At 37.1% G+C, this 18,403-nt stretch overlaps 1 protein-coding gene across 8 annotated transcripts in view; it reads right to left on the minus strand.

Annotated features, from left to right (window-relative positions):
• Nucleotides 1–18,403, minus strand: part of NBEAL1 (neurobeachin like 1) — an 80,145-nt gene that overhangs the window by 14,733 nt on the left and 47,009 nt on the right. For 7 of the 8 annotated variants that reach the window (XR_013183022.1, XM_077181330.1, XM_077181335.1 and 4 more), the window contains 22 exons: nucleotides 17,313–17,894; nucleotides 16,562–16,737; nucleotides 16,055–16,208; nucleotides 14,718–14,846; nucleotides 14,099–14,404; nucleotides 13,839–13,988; nucleotides 12,771–12,928; nucleotides 12,185–12,309; nucleotides 11,264–11,390; nucleotides 10,038–10,186; nucleotides 9,095–9,228; nucleotides 8,290–8,391; nucleotides 7,050–7,145; nucleotides 6,819–6,943; nucleotides 5,476–5,616; nucleotides 5,251–5,381; nucleotides 4,144–4,253; nucleotides 3,457–3,574; nucleotides 2,710–2,807; nucleotides 2,303–2,419; nucleotides 1,727–1,816; nucleotides 468–577 (listed from right to left, as the gene is read on the minus strand). Coding sequence is in view for 7 of the 8 variants with exons in the window: in XM_077181330.1 (XP_077037445.1) it covers nucleotides 468–577; nucleotides 1,727–1,816; nucleotides 2,303–2,419; nucleotides 2,710–2,807; nucleotides 3,457–3,574; nucleotides 4,144–4,253; nucleotides 5,251–5,381; nucleotides 5,476–5,616; nucleotides 6,819–6,943; nucleotides 7,050–7,145; nucleotides 8,290–8,391; nucleotides 9,095–9,228; nucleotides 10,038–10,186; nucleotides 11,264–11,390; nucleotides 12,185–12,309; nucleotides 12,771–12,928; nucleotides 13,839–13,988; nucleotides 14,099–14,404; nucleotides 14,718–14,846; nucleotides 16,055–16,208; nucleotides 16,562–16,737; nucleotides 17,313–17,894 (3,428 nt within the window). In the remaining variant the exon portion in view is untranslated. The remainder of the gene's footprint in view (nucleotides 1–467; nucleotides 578–1,726; nucleotides 1,817–2,302; nucleotides 2,420–2,709; nucleotides 2,808–3,456; nucleotides 3,575–4,143; nucleotides 4,254–5,250; nucleotides 5,382–5,475; nucleotides 5,617–6,818; nucleotides 6,944–7,049; nucleotides 7,146–8,289; nucleotides 8,392–9,094; nucleotides 9,229–10,037; nucleotides 10,187–11,263; nucleotides 11,391–12,184; nucleotides 12,310–12,770; nucleotides 12,929–13,838; nucleotides 13,989–14,098; nucleotides 14,405–14,717; nucleotides 14,847–16,054; nucleotides 16,209–16,561; nucleotides 16,738–17,312; nucleotides 17,895–18,403) is intronic. The other variant, XM_077181333.1, reaches the window with a different exon arrangement.

Raw genomic sequence — 18,403 nt, forward strand, 5'->3', positions numbered from 1 at the left:
ACATCCATGGTAAAACTCGCACTGCCACCAGTGACTGGAAGCAAGATTTCATCTTACTTTTTTTTCAGCCTTTTACACGATTGGATAACTCATGTCCCTACTAAGCACTGTAACATTAAAGACAAAAAAGGAATTTTCTAAAACCAAAAAATCCAAATATGCCATATATGCCTATGTATTACTACAGCATAAGAATGTATGAAGACTATCTCAGATTACACAATGAGTTTTTGTGATTGATAATTAGAAAAAATTAGGAGTAGCTCTAAGAATGAAGCCTGAAATACCACTTACATAACTGTACTAGAATGCTATTATAGATTAGAGGTAATATTACTGAACACCAGAAGATGCATTTTTGGTGAAAACCCAGACAGTGAAAACAGTACTTTCACTGATTTTCAACAATTATTGTATTTCATTATTTTAAATGCATTCATCTGTACCCCCCCTCAAAATTTGCTTACTTGGGATTTGTCACTGTTGTATCTTTGATGAATGTAAAATAGTTGGAAATATTTTTGTCATAAGGCAGCCAACCATGAGTTCCAATAACACAGTTCAGACTTGTTGTTACCTAAAAAAGTTTAATGAAAAAGTTGATGAAACCCAGAGGTTTGCTTTCTGCTTGCCTCAATGCTAGTAGAGCTTGCATAAAGTTCAGCAGAGGCTTCTTGAAAACCTACCACAAATGAAAAAGCACATGCACCTCTCCCTGAACAAATAAATCAATAAAAAAAAAATCCCACTCAGATGAGTTAATCCACATGTGGTACACAGAAACATATTAGAATAGTACATGTTCTATATAGGTCAGAGAAGTTGGGGTAAGAAGGATGGGAGGAGACAAACACTAAAAATCCCAGTCAACCAACCCCTCTCAAATATTTAATTACAAATCAGTCATTTAGTTTAAGCTGCTGCTTCTTCTCTTCTCTAAATACTAACTGTTAATAGTAAACATATTAACACAAGAAGTTTAACAAACATTGTACTACAGTTTCATTTCTGAGGAAATAACAAAGGAATCTAAATATTCAAGGGTACTTTGATTAGATAGTTATGAAAAACACAAGGAGAATTTTAGATGTGCTCCAATAACCTATGAATGTACCACAATTAAGTGAACACAGTAACTTTGACATACAAAATAGGAATATTGGAATGTTTTTTCCTGCAAAACAGAGGTATTATTGCACTGGGGCCAGTATTAGGCCATATATACAGATGCAGATACAAAACCACTGCTCTCCTTTCATTATCTGGTATCTGCCATAGTACAAGAATGTGTGTTAGTGCAAGAGTTAGTTTTAGAAACAGTGCAGGCCTTTGGAAGGTGCATGCACCAGATATGGTATAGTTTAACATACAGGTTGGAAAGCAATGACAAACAATGACACCATTAATAACTCAATGCTGTAATTTTAAATCTGGGCTGCACTGCATTAGCAAATTGGTTGTTGCAGGGAAGCTGATCAAGTGTCAACTTACAATATGCCTCACTATAATTTACAGTCATACCTCATCAGCTCTTAAATGCCATTCAACAAATCAGCCTGGCTTCTCCTTGGAAGATAAATATTTAACTCAACTGACAGTTGCTTCAGGTTAAAGGAACACATTTGAAGAGGAACAGTTAAGAAATATTTCTCTACAAGCTGCATAAAAAAAATACAGCCATTTGACTATCTGCAGTTTAAGAACAGTATTGACACATGCAACTCACCAAGATCTCTGGGCTTCCCTGAGAAATAAAGGAGCGTGATTGATTCCTGGGGACAACAGCTTTGACAATGGGAACACCATCACTAATTCCCTAAGAGAAAGGACATGGGTTTGATCTGATTATATCCAAAAGCTAAAGGATAAATCTAGAACCTGTAAAGAGTAAGATGCAAAGCTCTGGAATCAGTGTCAGACCTGTAGAGCACCCTAAGGCATTGGCACACACCCATTCAGTTTGTGCAGGTAACCTTCATCACAAAAACTGCAAATGAAACCCTGACCCCAATCAGAGAGTTTAACTACCAAGTTCAGTGATTCCTCACACACCACCAGTGAGGCTTGCAGCTTTCTTGGTGTGGTGACTAGTTTAATACTCAACACCCACACAAGCAGCCAGCAGATTATGGGATTCAACCTCAAGGAAGCCAACTAAAAAGACAGAGCTCATTTAATACACATTGCATTGTAAAATATTCTAAATAGGAAGCAAGTTTATTTTCATCCAGGTTGTGACCTTTTGTTTCAAGTACATCAAATTTCAGGTTAGACTTCAAACAATTTCAAGTAACACATCTACCTCTATGAAGAATGACTTCAGCTCAGTGAGGTGTTGGAAGAGATTCAGAGTAGAGGTATCGCTTTTAGTTAGTCTTTGTACTACCTCTTCTGCTGACAGCCTTTGTGGATGGGGCTCCTAGGAGGCAATATTTGAAGGAGTAACAAATTAGACTAGTTTATCAATTTGTTCAATGCACATGAGTACTCAGAGACTCTTAATGGGAAAACAGTCTTAAATACCTAATATCCCTTTTTGAAGTAAATTTATTAACTTTGAAAATGGATTCTTTGGTAATGTGACAAAGATTTAATGTTGCTAAAATTACAAATCATTACCTTAAAAACCATTGTTTTTTTCAGAAGTCCCTGTAACTCAGTTGTATTTAACCACAAAGGTCTGGTTGAGAGGGAGCAAAAGAGCAGTACCTTTAACAGCTGACAGGGAGTTTGCCCAAAATTGTTTATCATCCCTTCTAAAGCCTTCCTTTCTTTCTCATCTGTTAAAGCATCCAAATCCACAGCCCCTGGATCACAATCAGAATGATGAAGAATAGGAAAAAAAAAGAGAACACAATCCAAACAACTTATTAAGAACCAATATGGTCAACTTAATTTACTTGCAGCATTATGACCCTTTACCCCCAGAAAAGCCCCAGACAATGCCTCCATTTAAAACACAATCTGAAAACTCCACTCTGCATGTGGAATTTTAAGTGTATCTGTCAAGGCAAGAAGTGCAGGCCTTTGTCTTATCAAATGAATTTAATTTACCTCATTGCAAGCAACAAGTATCACACAAAAACCACCCAAAATTTAGCTTTGAAATTAACAGATTAAATTTAGCTCTAATATTAATTGCTTTCAGTCGATGTGCCTGAACTCTAAACCACAAGAAACCTCCTCCCACATATGCATTTAAGCAAGTAAATAAGTGGCAAGAAAACCCAGTAACTTTTAGGAAAAAAAAAAGACAAAAAATCGTAACAGCCCTCCTTTTAAAAAAACTATACTTTTTTTTTGATGACACATTACAAGGTTTGCTGCCATATTTCATCTATAAATCTGCTTTCTTACCATATGCTACTGAATGGTACACTCACAAATCAAGTGTCTACTGTCTAATAATGAAAACTCACAAGCCTGATGACAATGACAAGAGAACATGCTTTGTACCTTCATAAGTACAATAATAGAATACATTAAGCGCCTCCACTGCAGCTGGTCCCCTCTGCTTGTAGCCAAAAATCAAATCTATCCATTCATGAAGATGAGCAGAAACATACTCAGATTCCTAGAAGGAAAAAAGTGCTCTTAGAAGAATAAGAGAATAAGAATAAGAATAACTCCCTCTTGAAGTTTTTACTATTCTCTATGGAAAAGATTCAATTCCTAAATTAAGAGTATCCACAAATTAGGTATTTAGCAACATATAGGGCAGAGGCATAAGAATCTTGTGTGCTATGGGCAGTAACTGCCAGGTAAGAGGGAAAATCAATACAGTGACACAAAAGGTATGCACTTTTGAAATGCACCTGTGCAAGGGAAGGTAACCTAACACCAGACAGAGTCATCTTTAAATAGCAAAGGAAGCCTACCCACCTGCCTCTGCATTTTCTCTCCTAGGACAGCAAATGCCCAAATCATTAGTGCCCAAAATGCCCAAGAGATTAAATGCTCTTTTCAGCATTTTATCAACGTGCACAGAGCTTTTAACTGGAAGTTCTAATGGCATTTGTAATGTCAAATGCAACGCCAACTCTAGTGTCAATGCCATCCCACTAGTTTTACATTTAAGCCACAGTAACAATCTGCAGGTGCACTTCCTTTATGATTACCTTACACACACAAACCACATCTTACCAAAGCCTTCCTGTGTTTATAAATAAAGTCTTCTGGGGAGTGGGCCCACTTAGGCAGAACAACATCATTTACCACCTCTTTGGACATTTGAAGCTGGCCTAAGTTAAAACCTGGTGAATAATTCAGAAAAGTTTTAGAGTTGCTACAAAATATTTCAAGTACCTTGACTTCTCAATAAAAATTAAAAATCATTATTTTCTCAATGCAAGAGAAGGATATTGAAGAGTTATTAATGTAAATCCCTAATAACTCTACACTAACATAGGAGGCTAAGTTCTGTTCTGCATGTTTACAATTTTAAATTATAATGGATAACAATTATCCAAAACATCGAAATTATTTTGAAGCTGAAGTCCCAACCATAGAAGTAGTATTGGTCTTTTACACATCCATCTGTAAACATATCTGTATTTGCTTGTTTATAAACATAATTGCATATTGCAATTTTCCAGGATTAAGAGTCCAAAACATTTCAGTGAGTTTATTCATAAGAAGGGAATTAGAAGTTTAAATGGTTATAAAATCAAGGCTTTTAAGAAGTCTGAAATCTCACCAGCTGTCATTGAAACAACTCCAAACACTTAAATTACTTGAAAGTGGGACTTGGGAGTTCTCAGTTTTTCTAATTTAGAACTCTAGTAGATTGTACCAGCACAAAGATACAAATCCATTTTCAAATTGTGCAAAGATAGAGAAACAAATCACTAAACATGCAGGATACTGTCTTTTTAATCAGCATTATAGTTAATTATAATTAATCTCTTTTAACTTTTGCTATGTATTTAATCAGTATTAACTGTTACTAACTTTTTCAAACATCCCAGTGAGCATCTCTGATCTCTCCATTGGGTAAACAACAATATTTTTAGCCATCCTTAAGCCCATAGCCTGAATTTTAAACTATGTTTAGGCTGCTGCTTAACACAACTGGCATCTTCACTGGGAAAAACTTCAAAGTTTAAAGCCAGCATCATGATTAATGTCTACAATCACACAATAAGGTTTAAATAGTAAGTGTTCCTCAGCATTCACAAATGGCTGTAACAATTCTTTTCTGAAGAATACAGAAACCGTTTTCTGTGAAAATATTCTTGGCAGTCAGTTTACCATTCTGATTCTCCAGGAACTCTGGAAAGTAGAAGAACTCTGGGATAAGTTCCTTGACATCATTGGGGGTGTCCATGAGTGCCTGCCAGGTAGCAGGAATAGAGTGGAACTGTCTGTCAGCACAGTCAAATCTGTGGATCAGAAAATCCAGGTTAGACTTAGACAATTCCCTCAGTAAAATGATGAGGAAGAAGCAGGAGGGGGCTGCTTATTTGCCCAGCATACCTGCCACTCTGAAGCTGGATATGGAGTGTTGTGAAAGGCTCCACCCGAATGAGGTAATGCATCACACCAGCAGCATTTGAGTAGTGTGTCCCATAGTGAAACTTGTCAATCATCCCAAGAGGATCCTCAAAATTCTCATATCTGACAAAAGAAATCTTTATAAATACAACTAAGCATTATGGTTGATTTACATGGGGATTATGCTTATTCAAGGCAAAGATTCGAAAGAAATTACCGCAGCAGTCTATGAGAGGAAAAATACATTGAGTGCCATCAAACATGAAGATTCCAAATCTTACTTAGCAAGTCCCTAAGAAAAGACTGCTGAAAGATAAAAATGTACACCAGATGAAGCCTTTGCATGCCTGTTATACTCATCCCTAGGCATTTGCTATCAGCTGTCAGAAACCAGACAAAGGGCAGACAAGACTGATGACTTTATACAACAAACCAACACACCCCCCACCACTAAAATGAATATTTACTTGTGAATAGACTTGTGATGGCTTCCTGCAAGATTTAGGAAATGTGTTCGACTGTGCAGGATGCAGGAGAGAGATCTTTTTTACACTCAGGCCCATTTCCTGTTCTACTGGCAAACTCACTCTACCATGCCACCATCTGGCTGATACCTTCCTCAGCCTCACAAGGCTGGTAAGAGAAATTCTAGTTGAACATACTTCTAGAGAACCCACTTCATTACAATCAGGATAGAACCTAGTCATCCAAAGGAAATTCTCCATGTTCCAAGTTTTCAGAAGATTTTGGAAGACACCTGGCTGCAGCCTGGTATGACAGCACACTCACTCTCCAGACTAGCAAACAAGGGGAAAATCACTACACTGCTGTGTGGGTGTAAGTACCTGTCACTGGCACCTAGAGAGGACTTGCTGAAAGTCACTTGAGACCTATTTTATTTTGAAGATAATAATCTATGCTTGAAAAAAAGAGGAAGCACAGATTTAGGCTCAATGCTACCTCTTAGGCAGCTCAACTCAGCAGTATGATTTCACATTCCCTATCTTGTAGCAGATATGGGATACATTGTCTTTTCAAGCCATTAAATTGTTTCTGCAATCTTTCAATTTTTCATCTCCACAGCTGAGAAACAACTGAAAATTTACAACAGTAAGTTTTGTCCTTTCACTGCCATATAACTGAGTGCTATATAATATAGTCTGAATGCAGCAGCAACAACAAACCAAACATATTTCCAAGTGCATCTGTTATGTCATAAAACCAGCTTCAAAAATTTCACTGTCACAATTTTATTTTTTAAATGTGCTATTAGCCTGGAGGCTCAGAAAAGACAAAGAAATATAACCAAGTGTTCAAATACGTACTTCTCTTTCACAGTCTTAGCATTCTTCTCATTAACCACACCTATAGGTTTGGACAGGTCCCTAAATACTGCAGGATTATTTAGGTCCAGTTCTTCTGAGGTGTAATCTCGTAAAATCCAGGGAAACTAAAAAAAAGTAAGTCAGACATCAGATAGAGATTAAAAATACATCTTTCAAACTAGAAGAAACACATATCTTTGGCAAAAACTTAAAAATTAACTTTTTAATTACCACAGGATATTGAGCAAGGTCATTGTAAGTTCGTCCTGCCATAGTGTTTAGCTGAATAAGGTAGTCAAAGTTGGATATTTCTCTATTCACCCATTTCTGAAAGACAAAGAAAGATTAAATGGAATTCACTATATCAAAGATATATTTATTGCAAATTACACATCTTGTCAATATCTATATGCCAGAGGATAGCACTGCCAAGTGAAAAGTGCAAGACCACAAAAATTGTATGCAAGTCCAGATTCAATTTCTCATAATGAAGTTTATTTTCCCTTTGATTCAGTGCTTGTGCTATCTATATTTCATTGAAATCAGGTCCTGATTGGTGACAGTACTGTTTCAAATACAGAGCAGCAGATAATTAGCAACCTTGCTAAAAAGGAAAAGAAAAATAGGAAATAAGAAAAACAAAAAGAAGGCAAGTATGCAGATACTGATAAAAAGGAGAAAAGAATTTTGAAATCCATCTAAGTGCTAAGATCAAGATTTATTTCTAAATTATTCTCCCATTGGTTAACAATCTGTAAACCAAATTGTCTGTGCACCTTTGTTTGCTCCATTATTATATTCTAAACCAAAAAACAGACAGAGCTGTGTTCAGAAGGGCTCAGTATTTGTCTGTAGAGTGATGGAGACATGTCATGAAAGATGACATTTTCTCTGTGTAAATACACAACTCAATAGTTTTTATTGTCAGGAAAACGAAGAGCAATCAAAGTATTTCCAATATCTTAAACTTATTTGTAATGCCTCCTCCCTCAGAGAAAGCAATTTTGGCATAAAGAGATGGAAGATAAAAATACATTTACTATATTTAAAAATTTATCTGTGTTTACGGTTATACGGACATTATGACATTTTCCTTTTTTACCAATATTACTAATTCCCACTTAATCTTCATGTGAGTTTTGTTGAAAGCTCCATCATGAAAAGATAGCAGGGAAAATTATTTGCACATCCAGTGAAAGAAGTTTCAAAACAGCACTCAAGATCATAGGCTAAAACCAGAAGCCAATCTGCCACGTTTTATGCTCAAGCTAAAATGCCTGTCAATCACATCAGCAGAGCTGGCTATACCCATTTACCTGACTGTAAACACAAACCAAACCATCCTAAAATGATGCACATGGAAGTTCAGGGGCCAGGCTGAGGGTAGAAATTGGCAGCTGCCATATAAACACTGGGGGAGTCCTTCAAAAAGCAAAGGAATTCTTTAGACCACTGAGCTGAGGTCTCATACCTGCATCAAACCTGATGCTTTGAAAAGCTCCTGTGGCGATCTGGTCCCAGAAATGTTTGGAGAGCGCAGCGACAGTATCCGACTATATACTTTGTTTCGTACCTGTTAGAAACAGCACTAATAAAACAATATTCTGGAGATTGAAGCTGATAATTAAGCAATTTGTCTCCTAATTAAAATATGAAATAATTAGGACACAGTTACACTTTCAAGAACTTTGATCTCTTGCTGTTTAAAACATTTGGACATGGATGGATGTGACATCCTTCACATCAAAACCAAACCACGCAACATTTTCTAAGGGATGACCTACTAGTACACTGACCTACTAGTATGTAACTCACCCTAAATTCTGAAATTTATCATAGTCTCTCATAAAAAGGATCACTGAAATTACCCAGAGAGGGAAAAAGTTCACTACACTTTGACCATCAAATATCAATGATTTCTATTGTTGTTGTTAAAAATAAAGTCCCCTTTGATTTGCAATTAATTTGGTCTATCTTTAAAAAGATGGGCTTCAAAACATTTAGATTACTACTGATGTGATTTTAGTTAAATGGTAATTCTGTATTACAGAGAGAGAGAAAGGAAAAAGGAGAATCTCATTTTAGCTATCTTTTCACAATTAATCAGTTTCTAGGTGCCAGACTGCAGTGTAGTTTTCCATGATGACTATGTAAAGCAAACAGTTTACTATTAGTGTTACGGTATTAAGAAAGGCACCAGACTCAAATTCAATCACTGATCTTAAACCTAACCTTAAGCTTCTTACATGAATCCATGACATTTAGGAAACCCATACCTCCTTATTGAAGTTGAGGAAGTAGTTGGTTTGATCCGTAAGGAAGATCTCCAAAGCCGACCTCCTCAGGTTGTACCGACGCAAATGGATCTCTCGAATTTGAGAAAGGTGCCATTTGAAATCAAAACCTACCCCTGGGAGGAACACTCTGTTTACTGATTTGGAATATACACAAAAAAACCCTTTTCATACAGACATAGTGCAGTACCAGCTTCAATCACCTCAGAGTTATTCCCAGAAAAGGAAAGTCTTATAGCTGATGTGATTAACCATTTTGCTAGGAAAATATTAACTTCAGATATTGTTGTCCTGAAAGAAATGAAGCAAGAAATACCTGATGGAATGTAGAATACATTTGCTTTCTGATTAAAGACATATTACAAATGTATTCTGTTGACAAAAAGTATGAACCAACCCCTTCGCTTTCTTAAACAGACTCCAAGGCTGAACGCTTCGGTATACTGATTTGGAAAATTTTACTATTATTTGTCCAGCATTTCACTTCCATGTTTCCATAGCCAGCTGTGTATATTCTATTAAAGTTCCCTAAATTAATATGGATGATGAATGCTTACATACTACTGCTGTTTAATCAATACATGAGTACAACATTATTTGTTGTAGAAAGAGAACAGAGAGGTGCCATTTACAAAGCAAATTAGAGGTAGTAACTTTTTTTTAGTCAGCAGGATTTTAGTAAGTTATTTTTCAGAAATATTAAGAATAGTTAATCAATTTACCAGCTCAGAAATTACAGTTCCTGTTTCTTGATTCTGAAGGGATCAGTCAGCCACTAACCATCAAAAGCAATATTAATTTTAAGTACAGACCAACAACTTGTCTCTTTCCAATTACTTTGACACTCGCTTTCAAAACAAACTCAGCCTACGAAAAGCAGAATGCTGAACTACACTGAAAATAAAGAGATATTGATCATGCTTACCTTCCTCTTTCTCAATGCTACCATCAAAGAAATAGATGTGCTGGGTAGTGACCTCCAGCCTGCCTGGTATCACATCAATTACTGTAATGAGTTCACAGTCTTCAGACAATATTAGCTTTTCTTTCTGACTTTCCTCATCCTTCTCATCCCTGCAAAAACACCACCAAGTGTTACAGGGTTGGGTAGATTATACTGTTGCTTAGATCCTTGGTAAGAGCACAGTTAGAAAAGAATCAAATTTAAATGGCATTAAAACCGCAGCATAAACAATTCTATAAGCTGCTCTCATCAGCAGTTGTGGGTGTTTCAGACTAGACCACAAACAGCATCACTCTGCAGTCTTCATATTTTGGTCTCAGGCACAGTGGACTTGACTTCATGTGAAGTACAAAAATATCAGGCTGCATTTCCCTACTTTATTTAATTGTTAGGGGCTTAAGCTCTCTGGTCCAGAGTTCCAGTTCATGTGATTGAAGTTATCTTCTGGGTTATTTTGCTATAATCTACAGCAAGCATTTAATACCCTTTAAAGTACAAAATGTATCAGTACCACTCAGAGTTCCAACTCTCTACTGGACTTAACAGCACAAACACAGATGCATGCACAATTGACATGTCCAATTACTGAAGCAAAGCAAAGCATTTGCTATCCTCCCTCAACTCCCTTTTCCCTGCTCTCTCTCTCCTGCACTTTTTTTTTTGGTTGCAGTCACACAAGTGACATGAAGGAAGCACAGCCTTCCCTCTGGAATGCTCTTAAACACAAGGCACTCTCCAGCACTTAAATGCTAACCACACAAATTTTCATGCTAGGCAGCTGACAATGGAGTGAATGACATGGCAACTATGGACAAGAGGCAGTTCCAGTCTGGTCCATGTCCTCACACAGCAGATTGCCTCCTGAGAATTACAGTCAATATACACAGTAGAAAAGCATTAACAATTCTGTAGCTTCAGCCCACCTGTGAGCAGTGAATCACCAATGGATTCTCATAAACATCTGCTCTGACTCCTTTTCCCTGGGGCTTTTCTTGTCTTAGTGGTAACAAGGATAAATGCAACAGTCCAACAGTAACTTTGCTGATCAAAACTGCCCTGGATTGAATTGTTAAGGCCAGACAAAAAAAGGAGGGAAACTCTGGATGCTATTCAACTCACAAAATTGTTTCTTGCTCCCTATCCCTAGCACAGAAACAAATTATAATTGTTTATCCTGTTCTACTTACAAATTGGAACTGGCTGTTGTGTCTTCTTCTGGTAGTTCCAGAACATCATCTTCCAAGTCACTCACTTTCACCTGCTTCACCACCTCCAGAAGCAGAGACTCACTAGAGGGCTGTGTCTGGTGCACACCTAGCATAAATAGACATAACAGCTCATAACTTTTTCTGCTACAATGCTTTTGGAAATCTAGCCTACTAAACCTGTCTTCTACAGTTGAATTTTGGTTTTAACCAAGTAAGAAGCAAGCAGGTTTCTTATATATTTTTGTGGTTAAGCAGAACACTACAAACAGTCCTTGAGCTACACTGAAAATTATGACAACAAAAATTTAACTTGAATTCTGATGTGGACACTTACAATAAAATATTTAGCAATGTTTTTCCAGACATTTCTAAAGCATGCAGATTTAGTAGAAATGCATTGCATTTGTTTTTTGGTTATGTGGGTTTACAAGAGTGTTTTGTGGGGGTTTTTTTGCTTGAGCCTTGATATCCAATACACCAAACTCAGCTGTTTGGCACACTTCTGAAACAAAGCACTTCCTATCTACACATTTTAGCCACAAATTCTAAAAGGCTTTGAACAAATACTGCTTACTGTGATCTTTATTTCTTCAAGAAAGAAGCAAAATCTCATACAAGAAAGCTGTATGACTTCTTATTTTAAAACAGAGGAGTTGACTTTTATTTATTGCTCAACAAAACCCCACATTTCAACGAACCAGGGCAAAAGAATTCTACTTAGTAGGAAAATGTTGTTTAAGGTCAAAGAATCGCTCTTATAATATAGATTTTAGTATAGATGAAATTTTAAAAAATCAATATTTAAGTATATAAGCATATACTGCATATTAAACACAAAGAGGAAAGTGGGTATCTTTCTTTGGTAAGAACGCAAGTGAGATAGCAAATACCACTTTATACCTAAATTATCTCTCAGGTCACTAGCATCCTGATGAGAGTTGAAGTTGTAATTCTGCACTAGTTTTAGTCTCATACGTGAAAAATTTTCCACATTTGAAAGTTTCCAGTGAACAGGACGCTGTTTCCTAGGAAAACAAGAATATTCATAAAAACAATCTGAATAAAGACCTACAGGAAAGAACTGATTACAAAAGAGTACATATTTAGAAAAATACTGGTCATCCAGTAGTACATTGTAAAAAATAAAAGATTAAATGCAGCTATTGCTTTTGTTTCATATTGCAGCTCTGACCATCATTCTTTATTTTGTAAACAGTATTTATTTTCACAGAATTAGCAAGGTTGGAAGAGATGCTCAAGAGCATCAAGTCCAACTGACAAACTACCATCACCACAATCACCCCAAAATTACTTTGTAATAAGAACATTCCCTGGCATGACTTGAGGCATTTCCCCTTGTCCTGTCACTCAAGACTGTACACCTCAAGCATGGTTACTGCAGTCAGTCTGACCTGGTTTTAACCACATGAAACAGTGAGCAAACCCCTTTTAAGAATCACACGCAGTCTAGGAAGTCCGGTCTCACCTTTCAGCCCAAGGCCCACGCTCAGAGAACAAGTACAGCTGGGCTGCTCTCCACTGCCTCAGCGTGGCCGTGTGCTGGCTGCTCAGCTGTTTGAGCATGCTGTTGTATCGCAGGTTCTCCTGCCGAGCCTTCCTGCTGAACGGCTCCACAAAGTGCTCCTGAAACACCAGTGCAAATAGATCCAGCACTGAGTTTACTCTGACCTTGGAAAACAGCTTCCCAAGAATTCTCAGAAAACAAGAAGAAACGGAAAAGGCTTAGCGATAAAACATTCTGAAATTTTAAGGTAATACTTAGGAGAGAAATTTTAAAAAGCTTAGACCTAGAAGAAATAGTGCCAGACTTTGATTTAAAGATGTGAAGAAAGTATAATCAATGCTGAATCCAGACTAAAGCAATTTTCATCATCAGAAAAGCAGTCAGTATTAGAAACTCTATTACAATAGGTAGGATTTTTCTTAAATTCTGTATTCTTGAATGCGACTCTAATGGTATTTTTCCTTTGGCTATTTGAATAAAATAGACCTACAAGTTTTGTTCTTAAAAAAGCAAAGAGACATGTAACTTCACTATGGTATTGCCTGAAATTACAAGTTAGCTCTAATGCTAAAACTCAATCTGGACCTTATATAGAAAGGTCCGTTTAGAAGCAATTTTTCCACACATTAAGTAAGAAATGTTCACTGCTGTAAATGCTTTAATTGTATTAAAATATAGTTTAAAAAAATCCCAAAGAAACAGCTCATAATGGAAATCAGGTTTTAATAATTCAAAACACAAATCAAAGAGGATGCAGCTTATGGATGAGGATATTTCTACCTTGCTGATGAAAAGGAAGACCTACTGTACTGAAATCTCTTTGATTGCATGTAGGACTGTTAATAGAGCAGAATTAGTAAGTATATCCTAGAAGTGCATATAGTTCCACTGCCCATAAAATCTTAATTTAATTAACCTGTTTACAGTTACTTGAACTGGATCATCCTGAAATGAATTTTCTCCATCTTTTAGAAGGCAGCTCTCAAGAGAGTTCTTTTAAGAGAACCTCACACTCACTGAAAACCTTACCTGAAATTTAAGCTTACTTTCTCCTCTTTCCCGGTCTCGCTTGTGCATGTTCACCATAAATGCTTCATAACAATCTTTCCAATAAAGTGCCATTTGCTCATTATCATGACGGAATGAATTCTCTTCATATTGCTTCATATTTGGAATAATCTGGTTCCATCAAAACAAAATAAAAAGTACCATGTAATTTCTGAATGGGTTCCTCTGCTTTCATGGCTGAAAAGAGGGAGCAAATGATACAAAAAGAATTTACGACTTACATATTTGTCAATATAAACTTGCCACTCATCAGATCTGCAGTATTCTTGAAAGTCCTCAAAGAAAGATGGGCTGCCATTGGTAGGAGGCAGTGAAGGAAGGTGCAGGTTCATAAAGAGAAGTTCATAAACCTTGGATACCAATGTCCGAACAAGGGGAATCAAAAATGAGTAAGTTTCTGTCTTCTCTTCAATTGACCTACTCAAAATGCCTTCCAACTTCCCCAGGAGGTAGCATGCTTCAGGCTGGCTCTCAATTACTTTGGTCTGAAGGAGGGTGTTTAGTTTGGCTGCTGCCATAGCACAGACCTACAAAAACAGACAGCAAAAAATGAGTGTGATCTTCCTTGAGCACCCATCTTTTTCCTGCCACTCCTGCCTGCATATTCCCATCCTCAAACAGAAGCCCTCTACCTCCTTCTTGTGTTCCACAGGTGCACACTGGCAGGACTGTAGAGTAAACCTGCAAAAGCGAAGAGCCAATAAAACATCTTCCCAATAGAGGGATGAGGGACTGCCACAGGTCTGCTCACTGGTGTGAGCAGCTCTCCCAAAAACCACAACAGTTACATCAAATGTGCCCTTAAAACTCAAGTACCACTTGCAAGAATTTGCAACAAACCTGTAAGTTGTCTTGTGCAATAAATCCAAGGAGGAGCTGGACTTGCACCTGTGAAAGCCTAATTGCTTCTAGGCCAGCAGAGTACCAGACTGACAGACTATCCATGAGAGTCACTAGTTCTTCCAAGAGCTATTACAGAAACAGAAAATAAGCATAACATTAAAATAAATAAAATAAACTGGAATAAAAGTAACAATAACTACTCTAGCTGGAGACACAATAATTTCAAAGAGCTGAAGAAGAGGCTGTGTTCACATTTGTAACTTAACCAAACCCAGAAAAACATCTGAGAACACTGCAGTTAAACCAGTAATTTAAAGAAATTCCTGACCACAAAAATCTACCCAGCCCAGTACATTAAGTCAAGTATCTCCCCTAAATAAAGTGTGCATATATATATATATATATATATCTATCTATCTGTGTGTGCGTACAGGAAGAGAGAGAGTATATATATGCTTACTGCTTTTCCTATAAGTTAACTCCAGTAAATGCCATATCCTTAGAAAATTTAAAAGACTCCACTTTAGGAGGCACTTCTTTCTGTCAGTATTTAGATAGCAAAAGTGACACAAGCCTTGTGAAAGGTGGGTATTCCCAAGACAAATGGCACATTTTGCTATCCAGATGTGTTTGTTTAAAACTAATACACCTTGACATACTCTCTAACACAGCATTGGAGTTACTGTGTTAATGACTCTTGACATTATACTTTTTTCTTAAAGCAAGTAGTCTTACAAAGTATTTTTAAGGATTTCTAGAGAAATAATGATGGCTTCCAAATAATATCTCTCTTTTTTTGCTTAGAAAAACTGAAAAGCAATGCCAACTCAGACTGTGAAGGAAGCATGACCAGTGCCAGAGATTACATAAATGTTGAGATAAACTGTACCTGTTGAAACTCTAATATAGGTCAAAACCCAGAAGTGACATTTCCCAACTTGCAACCAAGGGCAGAGTTTTGGCTGGTCTTTCATTCAGGATGCTCAGAGAGTCATAAATGCTGATGAACAGTGCAAAATCTACTCAGGCTACAACTGCTGCTGTTCCATTAGCTTTTACATTTTCTAAATATTTCTCCAGTCTGAAGAAACCTGGATTCTCAGTAAAGAGTACTACTTACATGCCTACTTAATTTGCAAAATTTACTATATTCCCTGTGGTAAATATTCACATTTTTTATTCATGAAAGGGCACTCTAATCCATTCTACTATAAATCCTTACTCTGTAATATCTGTGGTTTAATATGACTAGAAGGGCGACAGTTTCCAAACCAACAACTTTCTTGTTACCATTTCAGCCCATATACAGTACTTCCATTATGCAGTTACTGTACCTTTTCTGTCCATAAATTTGAATTAATTAGTCCTTCTGCCTGCAGGAAACCTTGTACAATTAGCAAGAGCTTGAAGGCATTTTCAGCATGTGTAGGGAGAGCTTTTGAATCTCTGTTATCAGTGACTGACCATTCCAACATCTTCTCCAGCAAGCTGCATGGAAAACGAAATCCCAAAGTAAGTATTACATGTTCCGAGTGTAAGTGGCTTTTAAAAAATCCAATTAAGCATTTAATTGAATCTCTTAGTCTGCAGTTACATAACTGCCATCTTCTTGATAAGCCAATGAGATAAAAGCGATTGAGAGACTCATGAAAACAGTGAGAGTTTTAAAACCTTCTGGCCTCAAGACACACCTCCTAAACAGGTACAGGAATGTATTTCTGACAGTATGTGAAGAGACAGTAGAGAAAAGTACATATTGTTGGAAACCACCCACCCCTTCCCAGCTTCACTCATGTCCCTCATTTCTGTTTATCCACAAAAGGGATGAACTGCACACTCACTTGAGTTTTATTTCATCAGAAGGCCGCAGCAACTCGTTAGACATCCCCAGTTTGGTGAGAGCAGAGAACACCTGTCCTCTCTCAATCCAAGCATCATCATCAGATTTTTCAATACCTTTCCACATTATACACAGTAGGATGTCTGTGAGTAACTGTATGAGTTCATTATCGCTCCCCTACAAAAGAAGTGAAATATTTAAAGCCCTTCTAGTATAGAAAAACCTTCAAAACATTTCTTATTCATCACAGCCCTTATGCTTACATGTTTCAACATTTGAAACTCTGCAGTCTTCAACTGGACTCTAAAGTCAAATTGAAAAGCTCAGGAAAACAAAAATATAAGAGACTGTAGCTTGTTTGTATGATGTAAAACAAACTGCCTTTTAGCCAGCCTTGATATTTTCACAGCAAGTCTGCTCCATACCTCCTCTGGATGATAAAGGATGTTTAAATATAGAGGGAGAAGAGTTTGCAGGTATTTTTTGTGGTTTCTTATGATTGGGAGGTTGCCTTATTTATTTGCTTTTTTGTTCTTTTTTTTTTAAACACCAAAGCTACCCCAAATGGACAATCAAAAAAGAAGATACATTACAAAAGGAAGTACCCCTATCCACTATAAAAGAGCCATTTTGTTCACTTTCCTGTTGGATGATAGGAGAGACAAATAAAACTAATAATGATTCATTAGGGAGATTGAAAGAACAAAATGAAATTTCCAACAGTTGGAGAAACCAGTCCCATAGTTACTTACTCCTTGGTTTTCAAAGAGAGAAAGCTCAGCAGCCAAGCCCACATCATTTGTAACACCCAGCTCTTTGTCAGGCTGCCCAGAGAAGGGCTTTGTGCTCTCTGTGGGTGAGGGAGTGCTGGGCTGGCTGTCTGTCATCTGATTCCCAACATCAGCCAGTTCATAAGAGTCAACACTGGACAAATCCAAACTCAGATGTGAAGGATTACTGTGCCACAGTTCTTCTCGGCCCTCCGAACCGAAAGACATCTCTGCTGTGGATGCATCTTCCAGCGGCTTAACAGAGAAATGGGCAGGGACCTCCAGGGATTTGTTGTCTTCTAAACTCCACTGATCAAAGAGACCATTAACTGATGCAAAGCTGCCAGCTTTATCTCTCTCTGTTTTATCAGCTTGATGTTTCTGTAGCTCTTCAGTAGGAGGCTTTTTATCCTCTTCCCTGGAGGAATCAGTCCTGTTCTCCTTAAAGCCAATCTGGACCTCTGAGTTTTCTTTCAGGAACAGTCTAACCAAAGTGTCCTGCCAGCCCAGCTGCTGAGAAATCTCTTGTGCTGCATCCAATTGGGAATGCAAAAGGTGCAAAATCTAAGGATAGAAGATATCCCATACCTACACATTAATTTTAGCTTGTAACTGCATCCATCTGTCTTTTCAACTAAACATTTTACAATCTTTCAACTTCTTTTCTTACAACCTTATATAAAGAGCCATATTCTGCTAATAATAAGCAAACCAGCCACAAAGTAATTTTTCCTCATAAAAAAATATAGTTGAGAAAAAAGAAAACAAAAAGTTAAAAATTCTCAAGAGTAGGGGAGAAAAGAAGCTATAAAACCATATTGGTAAGTTGCCATATTTCAGCAACTCTTCTGCAACAATTCCTCCAAAAGCCAGTTATCTCGATAAATAATCCCATTCCCCTATAGTCTAAAAAAATCTAAATTGGAAAATATACTTGATTGGGAACTATTAATAAAATTACAGTATTAATAGCTTACTGATAGTATACATTATAGTTTCACTTCTTCATTTTGGGAGATTTTATTTGACTATATGGTGTCTCACAGTTACCATTCAGTACTAATTCCAGTGAT

This window comes from Agelaius phoeniceus, chromosome 7 (assembly GCF_051311805.1).
Source record: "Agelaius phoeniceus isolate bAgePho1 chromosome 7, bAgePho1.hap1, whole genome shotgun sequence".
Lineage (NCBI taxonomy): Eukaryota > Metazoa > Chordata > Aves > Passeriformes > Icteridae > Agelaius > Agelaius phoeniceus.